This window comes from Jaculus jaculus, chromosome 10 (assembly GCF_020740685.1).
Source record: "Jaculus jaculus isolate mJacJac1 chromosome 10, mJacJac1.mat.Y.cur, whole genome shotgun sequence".
In the NCBI taxonomy this organism is placed as follows: domain Eukaryota; kingdom Metazoa; phylum Chordata; class Mammalia; order Rodentia; family Dipodidae; genus Jaculus; species Jaculus jaculus.
Window position 1 is genome coordinate 40,555,729 of NC_059111.1, and position 24,117 is coordinate 40,579,845.

At 39.9% G+C, this 24,117-nt stretch overlaps 1 protein-coding gene across 3 annotated transcripts in view; it reads right to left on the bottom strand.

Annotated features, from left to right (window-relative positions):
• Cd109 (CD109 molecule) overlaps positions 1 to 24,117 on the bottom strand; it is a 289,871-nt gene that overhangs the window by 123,243 nt on the left and 142,511 nt on the right. For all 3 annotated transcript variants that reach the window (XM_045160121.1, XM_045160120.1, XM_004660405.2), the window contains 3 exons: positions 5,972 to 6,046; positions 4,471 to 4,531; positions 1,950 to 2,091 (listed from right to left, as the gene is read on the bottom strand). In XM_045160121.1, coding sequence (XP_045016056.1) covers positions 1,950 to 2,091; positions 4,471 to 4,531; positions 5,972 to 6,046 — 278 coding nt within the window. The remainder of the gene's footprint in view (positions 1 to 1,949; positions 2,092 to 4,470; positions 4,532 to 5,971; positions 6,047 to 24,117) is intronic.

Genomic DNA, 24,117 nt, shown 5'->3' on the forward strand with positions numbered 1-24,117 from the left:
CTTTAATACCAGCACTCAGGAGGCAGAGGTAGGAAGATCACTGTGAGTTCGAGGCCTCCCTGAGACTCCATAGTGAATTCCAGGTCAGCCTGGGCTAGAGTGAGACCCTACCTCGAAAAAACAAAAAAAAAAAAAAAGAAAAGAAAAGAAACAATTCATAATGTCGTAATACCTCATACTGACCTATATTCCAATTAAATCTACAATTTTTATATCTTTGCAATGATTATTATATTTTTATGATTGTTTTAATAGTATATTTCCTTTTAAAATTTTTTTACTTATTTATTTGCAAGCAGAGGTAGACAGAGAGAATGGGTGTACTGGGGCCTCTAGCCACTGCAAGCGGACTCCAAATGCATGTGCCACTTTGTGCATCTGGCATTACGTGGATATTGGGGAAATGACTTCTGGTTGTTAGGCTCTGCAGGTAAGCACCTTAACCACTAAGCAATCTCTCAGCTCCCATATTTTCTTTTCTTTAATATTTTATTTTTATTTATTTGAGAGACAGAGAGAAAGAAAGAGGCACAGAAAGAGAGAGAATGGGTGCACCAGAGCCTATAGCCACTGCAAATGAGCTCCAGGTACATGAGCAACCTTGTGCATCTGGCTTTGCATAGGTCCTGGGGAAGTGAACCTTGCTCATTTGGCTTTGCAGGCAAGTACCTTAACTGTTAATCCACCTCTCCAGCTTCATATTTTCTTTTGTAGAAAATATTTTGGGGGCTGAAGAGATGGCTTAGTGGTTAAAGCATTTGCCTGCCAAGTCTAAGAACCCAGGTTTGATTCTCCAGGTACCATGTGAGCCAGATTTACAAGGTGGTGCATGCATCTGGAGTTCATTTGCAGTGACTAGAAGCCCTGATGTGCCCATTCTCTCTATCTCTCTCTCTCATAAATAAAATTAAAATCTGAAGAAAATAAGAAAACATTTTTTTCCTTATTTGTGTGCACATGATAGGGGGAGGGAGAACATGGGCATGCCAGGGCCTCGTACCACTGCCAGTGAACTCCAGACGCATGTGCCACTTTGTTCATCTGGGTTTATATGGATACTAGGAAAATGAACTCAGACCAGCAGGCTTTGCAAGCAAGTGCCTTTAACAGCTGAGCCATCTCCCCATCCCATAAAAGCATACATATTTTCAAGATGCGCTACTATTTCCTTCTCAGTTAACAAAGAAGTTTATTTGTCTGTATCCCTGCCAATGTTATGCATCTTTTGAAATTTGACATGTATCTTACTTCAAGTATTCCTAATAGCTGACTATAAAATACTACATAGATTTCACAACTTATCAGTTCAATTATCAAGTAGCACAGAGTATAAGCATTGAGCTGAATGCCACCACCCCACCCTCTCTCCCTGTTGCAAATGTGGATGTCCTATGAGGAGTGTTCAGGTGACACCTTGGCACCACAAAACTATCATGTGTGCCTTCTGCTTGGGGGCAACAAGTGACCCTCTGCCATTTCCTCCAACAAGATCCCTGAGACTTCAAGGTTTATTTTCTCTTATGAGAAAATATGTCTCAATTATGTGGTGCCATCAAGTACTATAGTTAGAATCAATCAACAGCATTCTACAAAGCAAGATGGGCTGGAGAAATGGCTTAGTGGTCAAGGTTCTTGTCTACAAAGCCTAAGAATCCAGTTTCAATTCCCCAGTACCCACATAAAGCCAGATGCACAAAGTGGTACATGCATCTGGAATTTGTTTGCAGAAGACAGAGGCTCTGGCCTACCCACTTTCATTCATTCTCTCTCTATCTCTCCTCTCTCTCTCCAAATAAGCAAATTAAAATTAGTTTTAAAAAACCAAGACCTCTTGGTCTACTTGGTTTATCAGCACACTATGAATGTACATAAATATTAGAAAGTGGGAAGACATTCAAAATATACACTAAGAAAAATACAAAGGGACCAACAATGCTACAAATCTTTACCCCATGTTGGTGTCCAGCCAAATCCAAGTCTCTGGAAAATGCTTTCTGACATGTGGATTTCTAACTGAAGAAAAGTCATGCATATCTATCGAGTATCCTTCATTCTCTTCCATAAACCTCTCAGCATATTCTGCAGTCTCATCTAAAAATAAATGGATAAAAGTAGACACAAATGAGAAGAGAAAGAATGACTCAGTTCTTATTTTGAAATATAAGAGTAAGTCTTTTAAATTTTTAAAATTTTAAATTTAAACCGCTGAAGGTTTTTGTTCATTTATTTGTTTATCCAAACAATGTGGCAACTACAAGCTACAAGGAAACTACTGGGCAAGGAGGTCCTCTACACCAGCACCCATGTAAAAGCCAGGCTAGGATCTAAACTCTAGTCCTTATGAGTATATATGGCAAGCACTTTACTGACTGAGCCATCTCCCCAAGCCCTTGATAAGGGGTCCTTAACTAAGGACCACTGAACAAGGTCAGAAAATGGCCAAAGAGAGATGCAGAAAAAGAAGGTCCACCACATGAAAAGCTCCTACAGCCATAATATGCTGGTGAGAATATAAGGTTCCTGGTGTGTTTATGAAAACGTAGAAGTGTTTCAGGCAAAGGATACAATAAGGACAGCCACCCCTCAGCATCCACGGAACCCCTGAGGGACCAAAAGCTCTAAATAATCAAGTTCCTTCTATAAAATAACCTACATATTCTAGACTACTTTTGATACCTAATAGGATGTGTTATATAAATAATTGTTACATTGTACAACAGTAAGAAAAAGTCTCCCTATATGTCAAATACAGAAACCATTTTTTATTGTCAGTTGGTTGAATTTGCCAAAATGTAATGCATAGATACTAGGGGCCAAGTTCCTCAGTAACAATAAAATAAGCACCACAGTAGATAGTAGGTGAGACTTGATAAATGTAAGTGAACAAAAATGGATAGACCTTGGGGCAAGATAAAGAATGTGATAAGGAAAGTTAGATGTACCAATGTTTTCAACACATAGAAATCATAACTTTCTACATCTTCAGGGCTATGAAGTTAGTTTTTAAGCTTCAGGGCAGAGGCTCAGGTATCCTGTGGTGACAAGAAGCACCCCAAAACAAAATGACCTGGGACTTAGTGTGAGGCACAGAGAACCCTTGGCAGGAACAGAGACTTCAGAGATAGATATGTGACAGCCTCTATCTAGAAGCCTCCAAGAAGATATAATGTATAATGTTATCTTTAAGAACCAAGAATACCTTCTAACTTAACCTATTATTCATACATTTCTTCTAGCCAAAACCACTTGTGAATTATTCCTAAAAAACACTTTTATTATTTCTGAGTAGCTAACTCTAACAATTCAGGAAATAATGAGGTACAGATAAACTATGCCAGGAAGAAGTCAGACTGCTGATGAGGTGCTGTGTGTGTGGGTGGGGGGGGGGGAGGAAGGGAGGCAGGGAGGGTGCATTGTGACATCTGGGCTATTTTCTATGTAAACATTCAAAATCTGAGAACACAAATATTTCAAAAGCATGTTGCTCCTTTTAACTAATTCCAAAATATAAGCACAGTTCGTAATAAAAGTTAGAACCAAAGGCTCTTCCAATAGATCCAAAACTATAACTACCTCAGAGAATTACAGAAAGCAAATGGAAAACATTCATTTCAGAGATAGAGATAGGAGTGCAGATGCACACTCAATGTCACAACCCAGATGTACTTCAAAGTACATAAAAGTTCCGAATAGGGATGGAGATGTGGCTTAGCTGTTAAGGAGCTTGCCTGTGAAGCCTAAAGACCCAGGTTCGATTCCACAGTAGCCACATAAGCCAGAGGCACAAGATGTCTGCAGTTCATTGGCAGTGGCTAGAGGCCCTGGTGTACACATTCTCTCTATCTGCTTCCTTCTCTCTCTTAAAATAAAATTGAAAGGGGGCTGGAGAGATGACTCAGTGATTAAGGCACTTGCCTGCAAAGCAAAAGGACCCAGGTTTGATTCCCCAGGACCCAAATAAACTAGATGCACAAGGTAGCAATGCATCTGGAGTTTGTTTACAGTGGCTGAAGGCCCTGGTACACCCCATTCTCCCTCTCTCTCTCTCTCTCTCTCTCTCTCTAATAAATAAAATATAAAATTAAAATTAAAAAGATTAAAAATCAATAAATTTTTAAAAGGTCTAAACATTGTAACACACAATAGTCATGATGAAACAGAAAGCATCTATACCTACACAAGTACTGTTTTAAAAGTTAAGGTAAGGGGCTGGAGAGATGGCTTAGTGGTTAAGCGCTTGCCTGTGAAGCCTAAGGACCCCGGTTCAAGGCTCGGTTCCCCAGGACCTACGTTAGCCAGATGCACAAGGGGGCACACACATCTGGAGTTCGTTTGCAGTGGCTGGAGGCCCTGGCACGCCCATTCATCCCCCCCCCCCATCATTCTCAAATAAATAAATAAATAAAATGAACCAAAAAAAAGTTGAGGTAAAACACAAATATTTTACAATCATGGCCATATTTTACTTACAAACACCATCAATAGAATCCTTTACAAGGTTTGCATCTGTCAACACCCAGAGTCCACATTCCTAGGGGAAAAAAAAGGTAAGTTTAATTTTATTTTGTTTTAATCAAGGGGCTGGCAAGATGGCTCAGTTAGTAAAGCTGTTTACCACTCAAGGGTGAGGACCTAAGTTCAGAACCTTAGCATCCACATAAGTGCCAGATGGCCATGGCAGCCTAACTGTAATCTCAGGACTAGAGAGGCAGAGACAGGGTGTCCTAGGACAAGCTAGCTAGCTCGACTTGCTCAACAGTGAGCACTCAATGAGACACCCTGCCTCAGTAACACAGAGAGTAATCCAGAATGACAGCAAACTTTCATCTCTGGCCTCCACAGGTACTCTCTCCCACACACATGTGCCTACACACATTCACAAGCACATGTGCACCCACACATGTGAACACACATACATACGTATGCAAAATTGAAAGTTAAAGAGAATAAAAATTAAGAAATAAAATGAAATAAAAACCAAAGCTTAGGCCGGTGTGGTGGCACACACCTTTAATCCCAGCACTCAGGAGGCAGATTTAGGAGGATTGCCATGAGTTCAAGGCTACCCTGAGACTACATAGTGAATTCCAGGTCAGCCTGGGCTAAAGTGAGACCCTACCTCAAAAACAAAAAAAAAAAAAAAAAGCTTAAATTTCTCTAATTACAGAAATCTCCCACACTCTAGATTCACTATTGCCCATTTTTGAAAGCTTCGCTATATCATTCTCTGTGTCTATATGTGTCTCTATCTCTGTCTTTCCCTTCTTTCTTCTTCCCCCCTATCAGAGACATGCACATAAACAACCATTTCAAAGTCAAATAAATAATTTAAAGAAGGGGACTAGAGATATTGCTTAGTGGTTAAGGCATTTGTCTGCAAAGTCAGAGAACCCTGTTCAATTCCCCAGGACCCACATAAGCCATCTGCACAAGGAGGCACATGCATCTGGAGTTCTTTTGCACTGGCTGGAGTCCCTGGTGTGCCAATTCTCTCCCTCTCTCTTTCTCTCTCTGTCTGCCTCTTTCTCTCGCTCAAATAAATAAATTAATTAAATTAAAACTTAAAAAGCTAGATATGGTGGTACATACCTTTAATCCCAGTACTCAGGAGGCTAAGGTAGAAAGATCACCACAAGTTAAGGCCACCCTGAGACTACACAGTGAATTCCAGGTCAGCCTGGGTTAGAGTGAGACACTGCCTCAAAATAATAATAATAATAATAATAATAATAATAATTTAAAGAAATTATTAAATGACAATTGCATTAATCTATGTAACAATTTGTTTCCATTTTCTTTAAAAACTGAAAGGATGACCATCCCTCCATTTCAGACTAGATTTATGTAACAGTTCCCTGCAGTAACACATCCAATAAGAGGTTAGCATTTCATTATGATCATTAATTATGAAATTGTTTGCAATAGCAAAAATACTAATATATTTTCAAATTATTTAGCAAACTAAACATACCTGAAAGACAGCAAAAGAATTCATGAACATGCCTAAATAATATCCTGTGTTATAAAGTTCCCACTCATGGACCACCTACAAAGAAGATAAAGCACAGAGAATTAATGGACTCATATCAGTCAGACCCATGTTCCACATATTTCTTATAAGCAACTCAGATTAGACCCAGTCCTTGGGCTTAACAAGCTTGAAAATAGCACAAGTCAAGGTGTACTGTAAATGCTGGTTCATTTATCATTCAGAATTACATTCTAATTAAAATTATTTTCACTCTATTCAGCAATCTATAGTGCCTAAGAAGCATGGACTTGAGTTTTAACCAGGAGGAACTTGAATGTCCCTGATGGGCAAGATCAGCATTAAAGATGATTCACGTGGGTGGAGGATATGACCCAGTGGATGAAGTGCTTACCAGTCAAGCAGAAGACCCTCAGTTCAGATCGCCAGAACCCACATCAAAAGCCCTGGCAAGCTCCTACAAGCTCTGGCAGGTTTATGTAATCCTAGCATGCCTGTGATAAAATGAGAAACACAGACAGAAAAAATTTCTAGAAAGCTTGCAGGCTAACTAGCCTTAAAATGCAGCAGTGAACAAGAAGACCCTGTCTCAAATAAGGCAGAAGGTGAGGACTAGCATCGGAAAGTTGTCCTCTGACCTCCACAGACTCACCATGGCTCACACATGCCTGCATTCACACACATACACAGATTATGATCTACAGCTCCTAACCTGAATCTACCCAAGCTGCTGACATACCTACCAAGCATCTCAAGGACCAAACAATAGGGAGTGTAGGGAGGGTGGGGAGGGAGGAAAGGTTAAGAGAGGGAGTGGGGACACAAAACTGGACCCAAAAGGCAATGGCACCACAAAACTCTATATCCTAAAAGACCAAATGCTTGAACCTCCACCAGACCCTTAGACGGAACATTGGATTCACAAGGCCCTGGAGAGGGTACGACAAAAACTGTCCATTATCTCCTCCTATTTCTGCTTCTCTCTCTCTCTATCTCTCCCTCCTTCCCTCCCTCCCTCCCTCCCTCTTCTTTTTCATCTCTCTGTCTCTTTAATATCACTTATCCTGTTCTCCCTTCTCTTCTTGGGTGCTGACCTATAACTCCCAGTACCAGCAGGTGGTTATCATCCACAATGAGCTTTTGATCACAGACCTACAAGGTCTCCCAAAAGAAGATAGATTTATGTCTGAGCGCTTGAGGACCCACCATAGGTTAGTGGTAAGACCCTACTGCTGAAGACACCACACACCGTTATGTATCATGGAGCAACATGGCTGCAAGCTGGAAGAGAGTCAGTCCCCTGACACTTCATCCTCCTCTCCCTCCTCCTACTTTCTCCCTCTCTCTCTCTCTCTCTCTCTCTCTCTCTCTTTTCTCTGCTTGAAAATAAATAAATAAAATTTTTTTTTAACTGATGACCCAAAAAGTTAGTTATTTGATAAAATAAACACAATTGATAAACCCCTGGACAATTACCAAATGAAAGAGAAATCCATGATCAATAAGATTAGAGGTTAAAAAGATGTTAATAATAAAATTGAGATAATATATATTCTACCAAAATGTCCTTCGCAAAAAGAATATTGTTAGTGATATCACCACACCTGATTTCAAGCTACATTACAAAGCCATACTAATAAAAGCAGCATGATAACCTGGGAAGATGGATCAGAGGTTAAAAGTCCTCGCTTGTAAAGCCAGGTTACCCAAGTTCAATTCCTCAGCTACCCATATAAAGGCAGACAGGCATTCAATTGTCATGGCAAGAGACCCTGGCATGTTCTCTCTCTCTCTCTCTCTCTCTCTCTCTCATACACACACACACACACACACACACACGCAAGTGAATACATAAGTTCTAAAAATAGCATGGAACTGACCTAATAAACACACAATTAGATCAATGCAATAGAAAATCCAGGAATAAGTTCAAGTAACTACAGCAACCCCTTTTCTTTCCAAAGTGATCAAAAACACACACTAGAGAAAAGACAGCATTTTCAATAAATGATGCTGGAGAAACGGGTTAACCACATGTGGAAGAATGGATCTAGACCCTCTTCTCACTCTACACAAAAGTCAACTCCAGATGTATCAAATACCTCAATATAATACCTAAAACTGTGAAATGGCCAGAAGAAAAAAGTAGGAAGAACACTCTAAGATATAGATATAGAGAAAGACTTTCTGAATAAGAGTAAAGTTCCCAGGGAAATTGACACTCAACCATTGGGATCTCGTGAAACTAAATAGCTATTATTACAAATAAGCAAACCATCTACTGAGTCAATAGACAACTTACAGGATGAGAGAAAATCTTTACCAGCTATGCATCTGACAGAGATTAAACCCAGAATATACAATGAACTCAAAAAATTAAGCAATAAAAAACCAACCCAGTCAAAAAATGGGGCAGGAACTGAACAGAGAGTTCTTAAAGGAAGAAATAAAATGTACAATAAACATCTTTAAAACTGTTCAAAATCTTTAACCAGGGCTGGAGAGATGGCTTAGCAGTTAAGACACATGCCTGCAAAGCCTAAGGACCCATTTTCGATTTTCCAGGTCCCATGTAAGCCATGGTGTCACATGCATCTGAAGTTTGTTTGCAGTGGCTAGAAGCCCTGGCACACACCCATTCATTCTCATTCTCTCTCTCTCTCTCTCCTTCCCTCCCTCCCTCCCTCCTCTCTCCTTCTCTCTCTGACTGTAATAAATAAATAAAAATCTTTTTTAAAAAATCATGAACCATCAGGGAGATGCAAATTAAAAATACTTTGAGATTCCAACTCTCTAGTCAGAATATCTATCACCCAAAATATCAAATGACAGGCTAGAGAGATGGCTTAGCAGTTAAGGCATCTGCCTGCAAAGCCTAGGTACCCACGTTTGATTCCCTAGATCCCACATAAGCCAGATGCACAAGATGATACAAGCACAAGGTCACACATTCATCTAGAGTTAGATTGCAGTGGCTAGAGGTCCTGGCATGCCAATTCTCTCTTCCCTCTCCCTCATTCTCTTGCTCATTAAAAAAAAAAAAAATTAAAGCTGGGCATGGTGGTACACACCTTTAATCTCAGCACTTGGGAGCCAGAGTTAGGACTGTGAGTTTGAGACCACCCTGAGACTACATAGTGTTGTTAAGGGCTGGAGTGAGACCCTATCATGAAAACAAAATTAAAAATATATCAAGTGAAAATGTGGTAGCTTGCATGTGATGCATGTCCCCCATAGTATTTTTGATTAAGGTTAAGCTTCCTACTTACATCTCCAGCAGACAGCTGGAGGTGGTATCACTGGCAACAGATCTCAAGTCCAGCCCAAAGGTATGTTCAGAAAAGTTTGATCTTTGGCTGATGCTGTTTCCTGGCTGTTGGCACCTGCTGCTGCTGGCAGCACTTTCTTTCTGCTGTGAGCCAGCTTCTTCTTCCATTGATGGCATTCCCCTGGATTCTGTTAGCCTGAAATAAACCCTTTCCTCTCATAAGCTGCTTCTAGTAGGGTGTTTGTCCCAGCAACAAAAAGTAACTGCAGCCGGGCATGGGCACATGCCTTTAATCCCAGCACTTGGGAGGCAGAGGTAGGAGGATCGCTGTGAGTTCAAGGCCAGCCTGAGACTACATAGTGAATCCCAGGTCAGCCTGGGCCAGAGTAAGACTGTACCTCGAAAAACCAAGATTAAAAAAGAAAGTAACTGTGATAGACAACAAATGCTGGTGAGGGTGTGGGGAAAGAGTAGCCCTTATTCACTGTTGGTGTGAGTTAAACTGGTATAGCTATTATGGAAATTTCTCAAAAACCTAATAAAAGGTCTATCATATGACCATTCCTGGACACCTACCCTAAGGACTCTATACTTTACTATAGAAAGATTTGCTCAGTCATGTTTATTGCTACTCTATTCACAATAGCTAAGAAATGGAATCAGCCTAGATTATCAACTGATAATGAAGATATGGTAAATTTACACAATGAAGTTCTATTCAGCGATAAAGAAAATTGAAATTATGGGCTGAAGAGATGGCTCCACAGTTAAAGGCATTTTCTTGCAAAGCCTGATAACCTTGATTTGATTCTCCAGTATCCATGTAAAGCCAGATGCACAAAGTAGCACATTCATCTGGAATCCATTTGCAGTAGCAAGAGGCCCTGGTATGCCCTTTCTCTTTCTCTATCTCTCTCTCCTGTCCTAGCAAATAAATAATAAAAGTATGTTTTAAAATCAAGAAAATTGCATTTATGAAATTCACAGGAAAATGGATGGACCCAGAAAAAATTTTCCTAAATGAGGTAACAAGGGCTCAGAAAGATAGATGTGCACGTTTTCTTTCACAAGGGGATCCTAATTTAGAATAGTTACATCCATTTGTAAGTTGTCCTACAGATCAGTAGCAGTCTTCAGGAAGCTATAATGAGGCTTGTAGAGAGAAGAAACAAGAAAGGGTTAGGGGAGGGGATAGTAGACAGGCAAGTGGAGGGTCAGAAGGAGAAAAGGTCTAAGGAGAGACAGGGAAAACAGAAGGAGGGAAGGAAGCATATACAAACCTAAAGATGGTATGAATAAGTACCATAGAAAACTACTACTTAATTAGCTAATTAAAAGATACATTTTTAAATACTTTATTTTTATTTATTTATTTATCTGAGAGACAGAGAGAGAGAGGGAGAATGGACACACTAGGGCCTCTAGCCACTGCCAACGAACCTCCAGATGCATGCTCCACCTTGTTCATGTGGCTTACATGGGTACTGGGGAATCAAACCTGGGTCCTTTGGCTTTGCAGGCAAGCACCTTAACCATTATGCCATCTCTCCAGCCCAAAAGATACAATCTTAAGAAACAGTTTGGACAAAAGTACCCTACTGAGGTGGGGAATGCTTTATCTGATACCACTGGTTGCTGCAGATAAATTCCAGTCATTGTCATAGCACTTGGTTACCCACCAGAACTAGATGATAAGACCCTATTGCAGAAAATACCACTGTGGTCACAAAAGTCAATCTGGAACTGAGATGGAAGCTATCTCCCTACTAGCTAGTTGTCTAAGCTTCTGGGTGGGAGGAGGGAGTCATCTATAGTCTGAACAAGCAGTCCTAAAAGCTACAAAATCAACCTCCCAGGCAAGATGTACCCACAGATGCAATAGCTGCACGTTAAGTATAGGGGTAATAACCTGCTCTCTTACTGAATATGAGGCCCACTCAGCTGGAAGGAATTCAGGCTTGGTATTAATAACTGAGTCAAAAGCATATGGTGTATAAGGTCATAGACCCCAAAGGGAACCTACCACTGTTCTTTGGCTAAATGGAGACACTTGTGCCCATCAAAAGCCTTCTGGATGTATATGTATACATATATGTATATGCATATGTATATGCTCTTTGGTTAATGTTGTTTGAACTTTTGGCTTGAGAACCTTCTTTTCACAGATGGAGGGAAATATGGGGAATCCCAAGACTCATCACAATGACAAGAAGAGAAATCCCAATGTTTAGCACCACACAAATCATCTCCATCATTCCTGCAAAGGCCCAGGGAACACTGCAGAGGAAGTAGCAGAATGAATATAAAGCTGCTCTCATTGCTGGACAGAAAACCTTCTCCATGGAGATGGTGGCAACCACTGTGGAGACTCAAAGTTCATCAAAGCTGAAAATAAGAGGCTGATGAGAGTCCAATACTAAATGAGACACCTCAGTCATACCCTCCAAGGCTCAAAGAACATTGTGGAAGAGGGAGTGAAAAGAATGTAAGATCCACAAGGTGGGAAGGAGTATTTTGGGGTACTTTCCTCTTGACAAGAACTGACATGAGCCCACAGTAGTTACTGATAATCCCACAAGACCTGCACTACTCTGAGCCCAATTTTTTGACATGAAGGACAGAGAAGAACAAAAGGAATGAGATAACCAAACAGAGGATGTACTACCTAGAAAGAGGAGAGTCCTTAGTAGATTGGGGGTAGAAAAGAGGGGACAAAAGAGAATGTGGGATGGAACATGATCAAATTACAGAATGTTCATATATTAAAATTCTTAGTTAGTAGCCAGGCATGGTGGTATAATCCTTTAATCCCAGCACTCAGGAGGCAGAGGTGTAGGAGGATTGCTGTAATGTCTAGCCCAGCCTGGGACTAGAGTGAGTCCCAATTCAGCCTAGGCTAAAGTGAGACCCTCCCTTGAAAACAACAACAAAAAGTTTTCAATTTAAAAAATGTAAACAAAAAGTGAGGTCTGGCTGGAAAAATAGCTTAGCAGCTTAAGGCACTTGTCTATGATGTCTAGGACCCAAGTTCAATTACCCAGGACCCACATAAGATAGATGCAAAAGGTAGCACATGGATCTGGAGATCATTTGCAGTGGCTGTAGACTCAGGCACTGCCCATTCTCATTTCCTTCCTCTCTCCCTCTCCCTCTCCCTCTCCCTCCCTCCCTCCCTCTCTCTCTCTCTCTCTCATAAATACAGATTTTTTAAAAAGTTTTTTTAAGTGAGGTTATGCCAGGTATGGTGCCACACACACCTTTCATCCCAGCACTTGGGAGGCAGAGGTAGGAGGATCGCTGTGAGTTCAAGGCCACCCTGAGAACACAGAGTAAATTCCAGCCTGGGCTAGAGTGAGACCCTACCTCAAAAAAAAAAATGACATTAATATTTTCCAAAGAAAAGAAGAAACCTTCCTTAGATGGAAGAATGATAAATAAAAATGGGATAATATGTTGCATGGAGTTAAAAGGGGGCTTCATTCATTTGAATCAAGTTATAGAGCATGTTGCAGAGCAAGTTCCTCAGAATTAAAGCATTCTTCCCTCCTGGAAAGAGGAGGGGAGCTCATGAGACTCAATAAGTTAATAAGTCCAAGAAAACTGAAATGTAGGAAAGTCATAAGACCCCTCCTCAAGGTGACAGATGCTGTAACCAAGAAGGGAGACTCTTTCATCAGCCAAGCTGCCTGCCCCTCAGTAAGTCATGTACAATGAGCTCCAGAGATGCAGTTTTTGTAAGTAGTCACCCATCCTGGGATAGACTTGCTGGTGATACAGCTGCTACTGAGCAACCCATGCTCCCTCACTTGTCTGCTATAAGTTCACTGGTTCAAAAACAAGAGAGAGAGCAAATAGAAAATAGTCATCCAGGGATGACTAAGTTTCAAAAATAAAATTGCAAAGAGTGGAGACCATGTTGAATTGGTTCTGGAAGTGAGTGGCTTCAGTCTGAAGTAGAAGACAGCTAGTATCTGTGGTTATGAGACAGGTTAGAGGAAAAGCTTTTAAATTCTGCTCTCATTTTCTCACTTTGGGGATAACTTCCTGAGGTAAACCATCCCTACACCGCTGCTGGTAAAGTGAGCAGCAGGCATCCTAGCAGGGTATGATGGTGATGTGATACCACTCTTCAGGCACCCACTCTTCCTATCCTCCTCCTCCAAACCCTCCAGGCCAGGGATAGGTCATAACCCAAGGAGACTCTCTTTCCAAGAACTGGAAACTGAACAAAAAAGAGGCAGAAAACCATGGGGTCAAGAGTAATTCTTCAGGGCTGGGTGATGGTCCATGGTGGTTAAAGCACTGGCTGGCAAAGCCCCACCCAGCACCCATATACAGCCAGTCAAGATGAGTTCCTGTACTGCAACAAGAGACCTAGTATCCCATTCATTCAGTCATAGTCTCCCTTTCTCTCTCCCTCTCCCTTTCTCTCTCCCTCCCTCTCTCTCTCTCCTCTCTCTCTCTCCTCTCTTTCTCCTCCCTCGCTCCCTCCCTCTCTCTCTCTCTCTCTCTCTCTCTCTCTCTCTCTCTCTCTGCCCTCCCTCCCTTCCTAACCAAAAATAAATAATTTTTTATAACAACAGTAATTCTCCAGCACATAAGTCCCTACCTCTCCATTCCCTTTGAAACCCCATGATTGGACAGATTGGAACCTGGTGTTCTGCTGTCTTCAATGGACATTTTCAGAGTAGCTGCCAGAAGCATACCTGCTGTAAAAGGTATCCAGACATCACACATGTGAAGCAGAGTTATGGAAAAGAAAATTCAAGGTTTTAGAGGGCTGAAGAGATGGCTTAGTGGTTAAGGCACTTGCCTGCAAAGCCAAAGGACCCAGGTTCAACTCCCCAGGACCCACATAAGCCAGATGTACAAGAAGGTGCATGCACCTGAGTGCATTTGCAGTGGCTGGAGGCCCTGGTGCACGCATTCTTTCTTTCTCTCTCTCTCTCTCTCTCATAAATAAATAAAAATAACTTTCTAAAAAAAAAAAAAGAAAATTCAAGGTTTTAAAGCAAGCATTAAGAAACACAGGTGTGGTTGTTCCACAGGATTGAAATGTGAGTGCCCAGGAGGCTGAGACAGGAGAATCATGAGTTTGAGACCATCTGGGTCATATGAGACTCTGCATAAGTAACCATAGCATGCAGCTCAGTGACAGAGTGCTTGCCTGACATAGTACAATGTCCTAGGTTCAAGTCCCAGAACTACAAAAAAAAAAAAAAAAAGAAAGAAAGCTCATGTGGGTTTTAAAAGGTTCTAGAAAACACTAACCATCAAAATCCTAGAACCAGAAAAAAATTAAAATAACTAAAAATTAAAATGAAGCACAGAAAATATGCATAAGGAGAGAAGGGGAGATAGTAGTAGTATGAAATAAGGACAAAAAAATCACTTAAATGAAAATAATGGATATTCAAAATATAATAAAAAGAAAAATAAATTTAAAACAAAAAAGAAGAAAAACATAGCTGGCATAAGGATCAAAAGTGAACAGATGAGGGCTGGAGGGATGGGTTAGTGGTTAAGCGCTTGCCTATAAAGCCTAAGGACCCTGGTTCAAGGCTCGATTCCCCAGGACCCACGTTAGCCAGATGCACAAGGGGTCGCACACGTCTGGAGTTCATTTGCAGTGGCTGGAAGCCCTGGCACGCCATTCATTCATTCATTCATATCCTCCCTCTCTCTCTCTCTCTCTCTCTCTTCCTCTTTCTCTGTCACACTCTCAAATAAATAAATAAAAATGAACAAAAAAAAAACGTGAACAGATGAAGATGGCTGCGTAGGAACCATGCCACAGCAGCCTAGGGGGAAAAGAGCAAAAAAAAAAAAAAACGCAAAATACACTCTTTTACTGAAAAGTGAGGTATATAAGAAATTATCAATTACAGCAGAAAAGTAGGAGAGATCCAGAACATCTAAAGCCCACAGGAGCAGGTGGAGCAGCAGCGGTACTTGGTCCACATGGCTACAACCATGAGGCTCGGCCTGAGCCACAGGAAAAGCAAGGTTAGGGTATTCTCCACTCATACAGGCCTGTTGCCAAACTTAAGAAACATGAAGGGAGGGCTGCAGGGAAGAATGGAGGAGCAACAAGTGAGGAAGATCACATGGACCAGCAGGAGAACTAGTCACCATCCACAGCCCCCTCCTCCATCACCAGCACAAGCACCAACAGGCACCAGAGACCTCCATAAGGGAGCTTACCTGAACAGCACCCAGCACCCAGCATCTGGCACAGGTGACCACAGCAGTGATCTAGGACACAGCCAGCCTGCCTAAGCCTACAGTGCAGCAAAGAGGGACCCAAGGGGGAACGTAGCATAACTGAGACCAAAACAATCCCAAAAGGTAATTGGGATTACACCAGGTCAGTATCCACCAAATAAGCCTGGTAGGGAGGCTTGAATCAGAACTGCTAATAGTACCTTCCCTGTCAGGATAAATTATATGTTAAATCTGATGTATGGTCAATTTGCTATTTTTAAATAAGCTATATTTGAGGCTTGTCATTTGTTGGTTCCTGATTTATAGTGCCTTTGTTTCCTCTTCTGTTGTTCATTAGGGAAGGGATTCACTTGGTCACAAGTTGACTTGGAACCCTCAATAGACCAGAAAGATTAACACCTAGTTGATGGGATTAAGGGTATGGGGCAACACACATCCTAAGGGACTATGACTCTGATTGAAAAGCTGGATGTCATAAAACCTACTCCTACATAAACACTCTATGCTGTTTTTCATTGAATTTGTACATTGTTTACTTACATTTTAGAACCTGACTATAGTTTGCTCAACTCAGCCTACTTGAATACTCTCATAATAGGCAAATCCAACATGTTTCAAGCAAATGGGCCTAAAAAACAAGCAGGGATTGTTATCCTAGTATCTGACAAGGTAGACTTCAGTCCAACATTAATTAGGAAAGATGAGGAAGGTCACCTTTTGTTGATTAAAGGCACACTCCAACAGGAGGACATTACAATCCTAAACATATATGCACCTAACATGGGGGCTCCCAACTTCATCAAACTAACAATATTAGAACTAAGGTCACAGGTAACAGGTAGTGGATGACTTCAACACCCCACTCTCATCAATCGACAGGTCATCCCAGCAAAAAACTGAACAGAGAGGCATCTGAATTAAATTAGGTCACAGAACAATTGCACCTAACAGTTATATACAGGATATTTCATCCAAATGCTGAAGAAAACACATTCTTTTGAGCAGCACACGGAACATTCTCTAAAATAGACCATGTATTAGGATGCAAAGCAAATCTTAACAAATTCAGGAAAACTGAAGTAATTCCTTACATTCCATCTGATTGCAATGTAATCAAACTACAAATCAATAGCAAGAACAACGACAGAGCATACACAAAGTCATAGAAACTAAGCAATACGCTACTAAGTGATGGATGGGTCAATGAAGAAATCAAGAAGGAAGTCAAAAAATTCATAGAGTCAAATGATAATGAGAACACAACATAACAAAACCTTTGGGACACAATGAAAGCAGTCCTAAGAGGCAAATTTATAGCTTTAAGTACCTATACTAAGAAATTAGAACAACTTAATGCTTCACCTTAATGCCTTCGAAAAAGGAGAACAAGGCAAACCAAAAATCAGGAGACAGAAAGAAATAATAAAGATTAGGACAGAAATTAATGAAATAGAAACCAAAAAAAAAAAAAAATCCAAAGAATCAATGAAGCAAAGAGTTGGTTCTTTGAAAAAAAAATTAAAAAATGATTAAACTCTTAGCAAATCTGACCAAAAGAAAGAGAGAAGAGACAGAAATTAATAAAATTAGACATGAAAAAGGCCCCATTACAGATACCAGAGAAATTTAAGAAATCATAGGGACATACTATAAGAACATATACTCCACTAAGTTTGAAAATCTGAAAGAAATGGATGACTTCCTTAATTTATATGACCTACCTAAATTAAATCAAGATGTGATTGACCACTTAAATAGACTTATAACAAGTATAGAGATCTAAGCAGATTTTTAAAAATCTCCCAACTAAAAAAAGTCCAGGCCCAGATGGATTGACTGGTGAATTCTACCATACTTTCATGGAAGAACTAACAATAATGCTTCTTCAGCTTTTCCATAAAATAGAAAAAGAGAGAATCCTACCAAACTCCTTCTACAAAGCCAGCATCACCCTGATACCAAAACTAGACAAAGATAAAAAAAATTATATGCCAATCTCCCTCATGACCATAGATGTAAAAATTCTCAACAAAATATTGGCAAACAGAATACAAGAATATATCAGAAAGATAATTCACCCCAACAAAGTAGGCTTTATCCCAGAGATGCAAAGATAGTTCAAAATATACAAATCAACAAACATAATACATTATTTAAATGGACTTAGGACAAAAATCACATGGTCATCTCATTAGATGCAGAAAAAGCATTTGACAAAATTCAACATCCCTTCATGTGAAAGTCCTACAGAGCCTGGGAATAGAAGGAACATATCTCAATATGAAAAAGGCTATTTCTGACAAGCCTACAGCCAACATATTACTAAATAGAGAAATACTTGAAGCTTTTCCACTAAAATCAGGAACAACACAAGCGAGTCCACTGTCTTCACTTTTATTTAATATAGTGCTGGAAGTCATAACCATAGCAATAAGGAAAGAGACACAGATACAAATTGGAAAGGAAAAGATCAAGTTTTCATTATTTGCAGATGATATGATTCTATACATAAAGGACCCTAAAGACTCTACTAGCAAACTGTTAGACCTAATAAACACCTACAGACATGTAGCAGGATACAAAATAAATACATAGAAATCAGTAGCACTCCTATATACTAACAACAAACACACAGAAGATGAAATCAGAGAATCACCCCCATTCACAATTGCATCAAAAAATAAATAAATAAATAAATAAATAAATAAATAAATAAAAGACCTTGGAATGAATCTAACCAAGGAAGTGAAGGATCTCTACAATGAAAACTTTAAAACACTTAAGCAAGAAATTACAGAAAACACTAGGAAATGGAAAAATATCCCTTGTTCTTAGATCAGAAGAATCAATATTGTGAAAATGGCAATGTTACCAAAAGTAATCTACACATTTAATTCAATCCCTATCAAAATTCCAATGACATTCTTCATGGAAATAGAAAATACAATCCAAAAATTCATTTGGAATCACAAAAAAAAAAAAAACCTCAAATATCTAAAACAATACTGAGGAACAAAAAATAAAGCTGGTGGTATCACCATACCTGATTTTAACCTATACTATAGATCCATAGTAACAAAACTACATGGTACTGACAAAAAAGCAGACATGTAAATCAATGGAACAGAATAAAGGACCCAGATATAAATCCAGGTAGCTATAGCCACCTGATATTTTATAAAAATGCCAAAAATACTCATTGGATAAAAGACAGCCTCTTCAGTAAATGGTGCTGGGACAACTGGATATGTATCTGTAAAAGGATGAAAATAGATTCTTCTCTGTCTCCATGCACAAGAATTAAGTCCAAATGGATTTAAGACCTTAACATCAGACCTGAAACTCTGAAACTGCTAGAGGAAAAAGTAGGGGAAACTCTTCAACATATTGGTCTTGGCAAAGACTTTCTGAATATAACCCCAATTGCTCAGGCAATAAAACCACAGATTAACCGCTGAGACCTCATGAAATTACAAAGATTTTGTATGGCAAAGGACACTGTGAATAAAGCAAAGAGGCAACCTACAGAATGGGAAAAAATCTTTGCCAGCTATATATCTGTTAGAGGAACTCAAAAGGAACTCCAAAAATTAAATAATAACAAACCAAATAAGCCAATTATAAAATGGGCTATGGCAGAACCTACGTAAAGACAGGTGCAGAGTGTCAAATGCAACTGGAGATTGTTTGCCACAAATACAGCCCCTGGCATGCCTATTCTCTGTCTCTCTCTGTCTTTCTCCTTACAGATAAAAGCAAATAAATAAAATATTTTAAAAAATAAAGTGGGCTATGGAACTAAATAGAGAGTTCTCAAAAGAAGAAATACAGATGGCATATAAACATCTAAAAAAAGTGTTCTACATCCCTAGTCATCAGGGAAACACAGATAAAAACTATGTTGAGATTCTATCTCACTCCTGTCAGAATGGCTACCATTATGAAAACAAATGACCATAAAAGCTGGCAAGGATGTGGAAAAAGAAGAACCCTTCTACACTGTCGGTGGGAATGCAATCTGGTCCAGCCATTGGGGAAATCACTGTGGAGGTTACTAAGACAGCTAAAAATAGATTTACCATATGACCCAGCTATAGCACTCCTAGGCATATATCCTAAGGACTCATCTCATTTCCTTAGAGATACTTGCTCAACTATGTTTATTGCCAATCAATTCGTAATAGCTGGGAAATGAAACCAGCCTAGATGTCCCTCAACTGATGAATGGATAATGAAGATATGACACATTTATACAATGCAGTTCTACTCAGTGGTAAAGATAAATGAAGTTATGGAATTTGCAGGAAAATGGATGGATCTGGAAAGGATTATACTATGTGAGGTAATGCAGGCCCAGATAGTCAAACATCAAATGTTCTCTCTCATATGTGGATCCTAGCCACAGATGACTGCACTTCTGTGTGAGTAGGAAGAAAACTCAGTAGCAAAGGCCAGTAAGCTAGAAAAGAGATACAAAGGGAAGAGAAAGGAAGGGAGGGGGTACTTAATAGGATGGTATTTTATATATGTAAGTAGAAGAATAGATTAATGGGGATGAAAAAGCCCAAAGTGAGGTCAGGGGAAGAGACTGAGTAAAGGATAGGTGGAGGGAGGGCTAATCAAAATCTAAGAGGATATAAATAAATCATGTGGAAAACAACTTTTTTGGACAATGGAACACTCAAGAGCCACAGATTGTTGCTAGGAAATTTTCAGTCACAGGGATGGAATGCATTCCAGTGAGTTGTTAGCCAGGGACATCCCTGATGCCCCCAAAACATTATAGGCCATTGCCAAGGCCCTTGGTCTCTCACCAGGAATAGATAGTAAGACCCTATTGCTGAAGACGCCTGCAAGGCCACTGAGAAATCCTGCTGGAACTGAGCTGATAACCTCCTCCATGTAGACCAGCTGACAGAAAGCTGGAATAAGCCCTTCTGCATGCAGTTCAATGGGAGGGGGAGAAATCACCAGCGAAGGTACTCAGCAGTGGACACTGCCAGTCTTAAATTTTGCCAGCAAGGCCAAATGAGCCAACAGGTGCAATACTGGCACATCTTGTCATGGTGGAAACCAACTGTCCTCTAATTGGACTGGAGGCCTGCTCCACTGGAGGGAATACATCCCTGATACTAAAAACTTAAAATGGGCAGTCATGAGCCCTAGGGTTGTAACATCTGCTGCAGTCTGCCTAAATGTATATACTATGTTTATCAAACTGCTCAGTAAGCACTTCTCGTAATGTTCATACCCATATATTAAGGCTACTCTCACTTTTGGTAGAGAATCTTCTCTTTTCAGATGGCAGTGGCCTTGGGATGACTCAGAGGGCATCATAGTGCTGGAAAGAAGTGACAGGAGTGCTCAGTACTACAATATTTCTATCACACCTTCCAAGGTCTATTGTGGAAGAGGTGGCAGAAAGAATGTAAAGGGCCAAAGAAAGGGTAGGACTCCTTACAACGTGCTCCCTCCAGACACAAAATGGCCTGCATATCCATGACCTCACAGTGCCTGACACTTACCTACACAAGACCATCATAATAGGAGAAAAATGATGACATCAAAATAAAAGAGAGACTGATTGAGAGGAGGAGGGGATATGATGGAGAATGGAGTTTCAAAGGGAAAAGTGGAGGAAGGGAGGGCATTACCATGGGATATTGTTTATAATCATGGAAGTTGTCAATAAAAAAAAAAAATGAGCTATGCACTCCTAGGCATATATCCTAAGGACTCATCTCATTTCCTTAGAAGTACGTGCTCAAACCATGTTTATTGCTGCTCAATTTATAATAGCTGGGAAATGGAACCAGCCTAGATGTCCCTCAACTGATGAGTGGATAATGAAGATGTGGCCCATTTATACAATGGAGTTCTACTCAGTGGTAAAGAAAAATGAAGTTATGAAATTTGCAGGAAAATGGATGGATCTGGAAAGGATTATACTAAGTGAGGTAAGCCAGGCCCAGAAAGCTAAGTGCCACATATTCTCCCTCACATGTGGATCCTAGCTACAGATGATTGGGCTTCTGAGTGAGAAGGAAAAAACTCAGTAGCAGAAGCCAGTAAGTTAAAAAGGAGATATAAAGGGAAGAGAAAAGAAGGGAGGAGGATACTTAATAGGTTGATATTGTATATATGTAATTACAATGATTATAATGGGGAGGTAATATGATGGAGAATGGAATTTCAAATGTGAAAGTGTGGGGGTGGGGAGGGGGGGAATTACCATGGGATATATTTTATAATCATGGAAAATGTTAATAAAAATTTTTTAAAAAATAAATAAAAAATAAAAAGGAGATATAAAGGGAAGAGAAAGGAAGGGAGGAGGGTACTTAATAGGTTGGTATTGTATATTTATATAAGTACAATGATTGAGATGGGGAGGTAATATGATGGAGAATGGATTTTCAAAGGCAACAGTGGGGAGGAGAGTATTACCATAGAATATTTTTTATAATCATGGAAAATGTTAATAAAAAGTGAGAAAAAAATAACATGAAAAAAATGGGCTATAGAACTAAATAGAGAGTTCTCAAAAGAAGAAATACAGATGGCATATAAACATCTAAAAAAAGTGTTCTACATCCGTAGTCATCAGGGAAACGCAGATTAAAACTACTTTGAGATTCCATCTCACTCCTGTCAGAATGGCTACCATCATGAAAACAAATGACAATAAATGCTGGTGAGGATGTGGAAAAAGAAGAACCTTTCTACACTGTCTGTGGGAATGCAATCTGGTCCAGCCATTGTGAAAATCAGCGTGGAGGCTCCTGAGATAGCTAAAAATAGATTTACCATATGACCCAGCTACAGAACTCCTAGGCATATATCCTAAGGACTTGTCTCACTACCTTAGAGATACTTTCTCAACCATGTTTATTTCTGCTCAATTCACAATAGCTGGGTAATGGAACCAACCTAGATGTCCATCAACTGATGAGTGCATAATGAAGATATGGCACATTTATACAATGGAGTTCTACTCAGCGGTAAAGATAAATGAAGTTATAAAATTTGCAGGAAAATGGATGGATCTGGAAAGGATTATACTAAGTGAGGTAATGCAGGCCCAGAAAGCCAAACGTCACATGTTCTTTCTCATATGTGGATCATAGCTACAAATGATTGGACTTCAGTGTGAGTAGTAAGAAAACTCAGTAGCAGAGGCCAGTAAGCTAGAAAGGAGATATAAAATGAATAGAAAAGATATAAAGTGCCTTTTTAAATTTTAAACTTGGATGTATTTATGTGAATTACTCTTAGTTATTTTCTTCATTATGTGAACAATTGCACTATATATTATATACACACATATATTGCTTCTGAATTTCTCTCCTATTTAATTAACTTGACAGAAGTTTTAATGATTAGTCCATTAAAGGAACTTTGTCCCCTTTAAAAAAAAAAAAAAGAATAGAAAGGAAGGGTGAGGGGGACTTAACAGGATGGTATTGTATATATATAAGTAGAAGAACAAATTAATGGGGGTGAAAAAGCCTAAGTGAGGTCAGGGGAAGAGACTGAATAAAGGAAAGGTGGAGGGAGGACTAATCAAAATCCAAGAGGATATAAATAAATCATATGGAAGCCTACTTGTTGGACAATGGAACACTCAGGAGCCATAGCATGCTATTAGAAACTTTTCAGTGACAGGGATGGGATACCTTCCAGTGAGTTGTTGACTAGGGAGGTCCCTGATTCCTTTAAAGTATTACAGGCCATTGCCAAGGCTCTTGATTTCCCACCAGGAATAGATGGTAAGACCCGATTGCTGAAGTCTCCACATACTTGAGCTACAAGGTCACTGAGAGACCCTACTAGAACTGAGCTAAAAAACTCCTCCTTGTAGACCAGCTGATAGCTGGAAAAAGCATTACAGTTCAATGGGAGAGAGAGAAATCACCATGAAGGTATTCAAAAGTGTACACTGAAAGCCTTAGATTTGTCCAGCCAGGCCAAAGGAGCTAACAGGTGCAATAGTGGCATGTCTGTTATGGGACAAACCAACCACCCTCTAATTGGACTGGAGGCCCACTCCATGGGAGGGTGTACATCCCCAGATACTGAAGATCTACAACAGGGGTAGTTATGAGCCCTAGGCTTGAAACATCTGCTGGTGTCTGGCTAAATGTATATACTATGCTATCAAACTTCCCAGTAAGCACTTCTCTTAATGTTCATACCCATATATTAAGGCTATTGTCACTTTTGGATAGAAAACCTTCTCTTTTCAGATGGCAATGACTTTGGGATGACTCAGAAGGCATCATGGTCCTGAGAAGTGACAGAGGAGTGCTCAGCACTGCAATATCTCTATCACACCTTCCAAGGCTCAGGGTCCATTGCAGAAGAGGTGGCAGAAAGAATGTAAGCCAAAGAAAGGGTAGGACTCCTTACAACATGCTCCTCCAGACACAAAATGGCCTGAATATTTATGACCTCACAGTGCCTGGTACTACCTACACAGGACCACCATAATAGGAGGAAAAGATGTTACATCAAAGTAAAAGAGAGACTGATTGAGAAGAGGAGGGGATACGATGGAGAATGGAGTTTCAAAGGGGAAAATTGGGAAAGGGAGGGAATTACCATGGGATATTGTTTACAATCAGGGAAGCTGTCA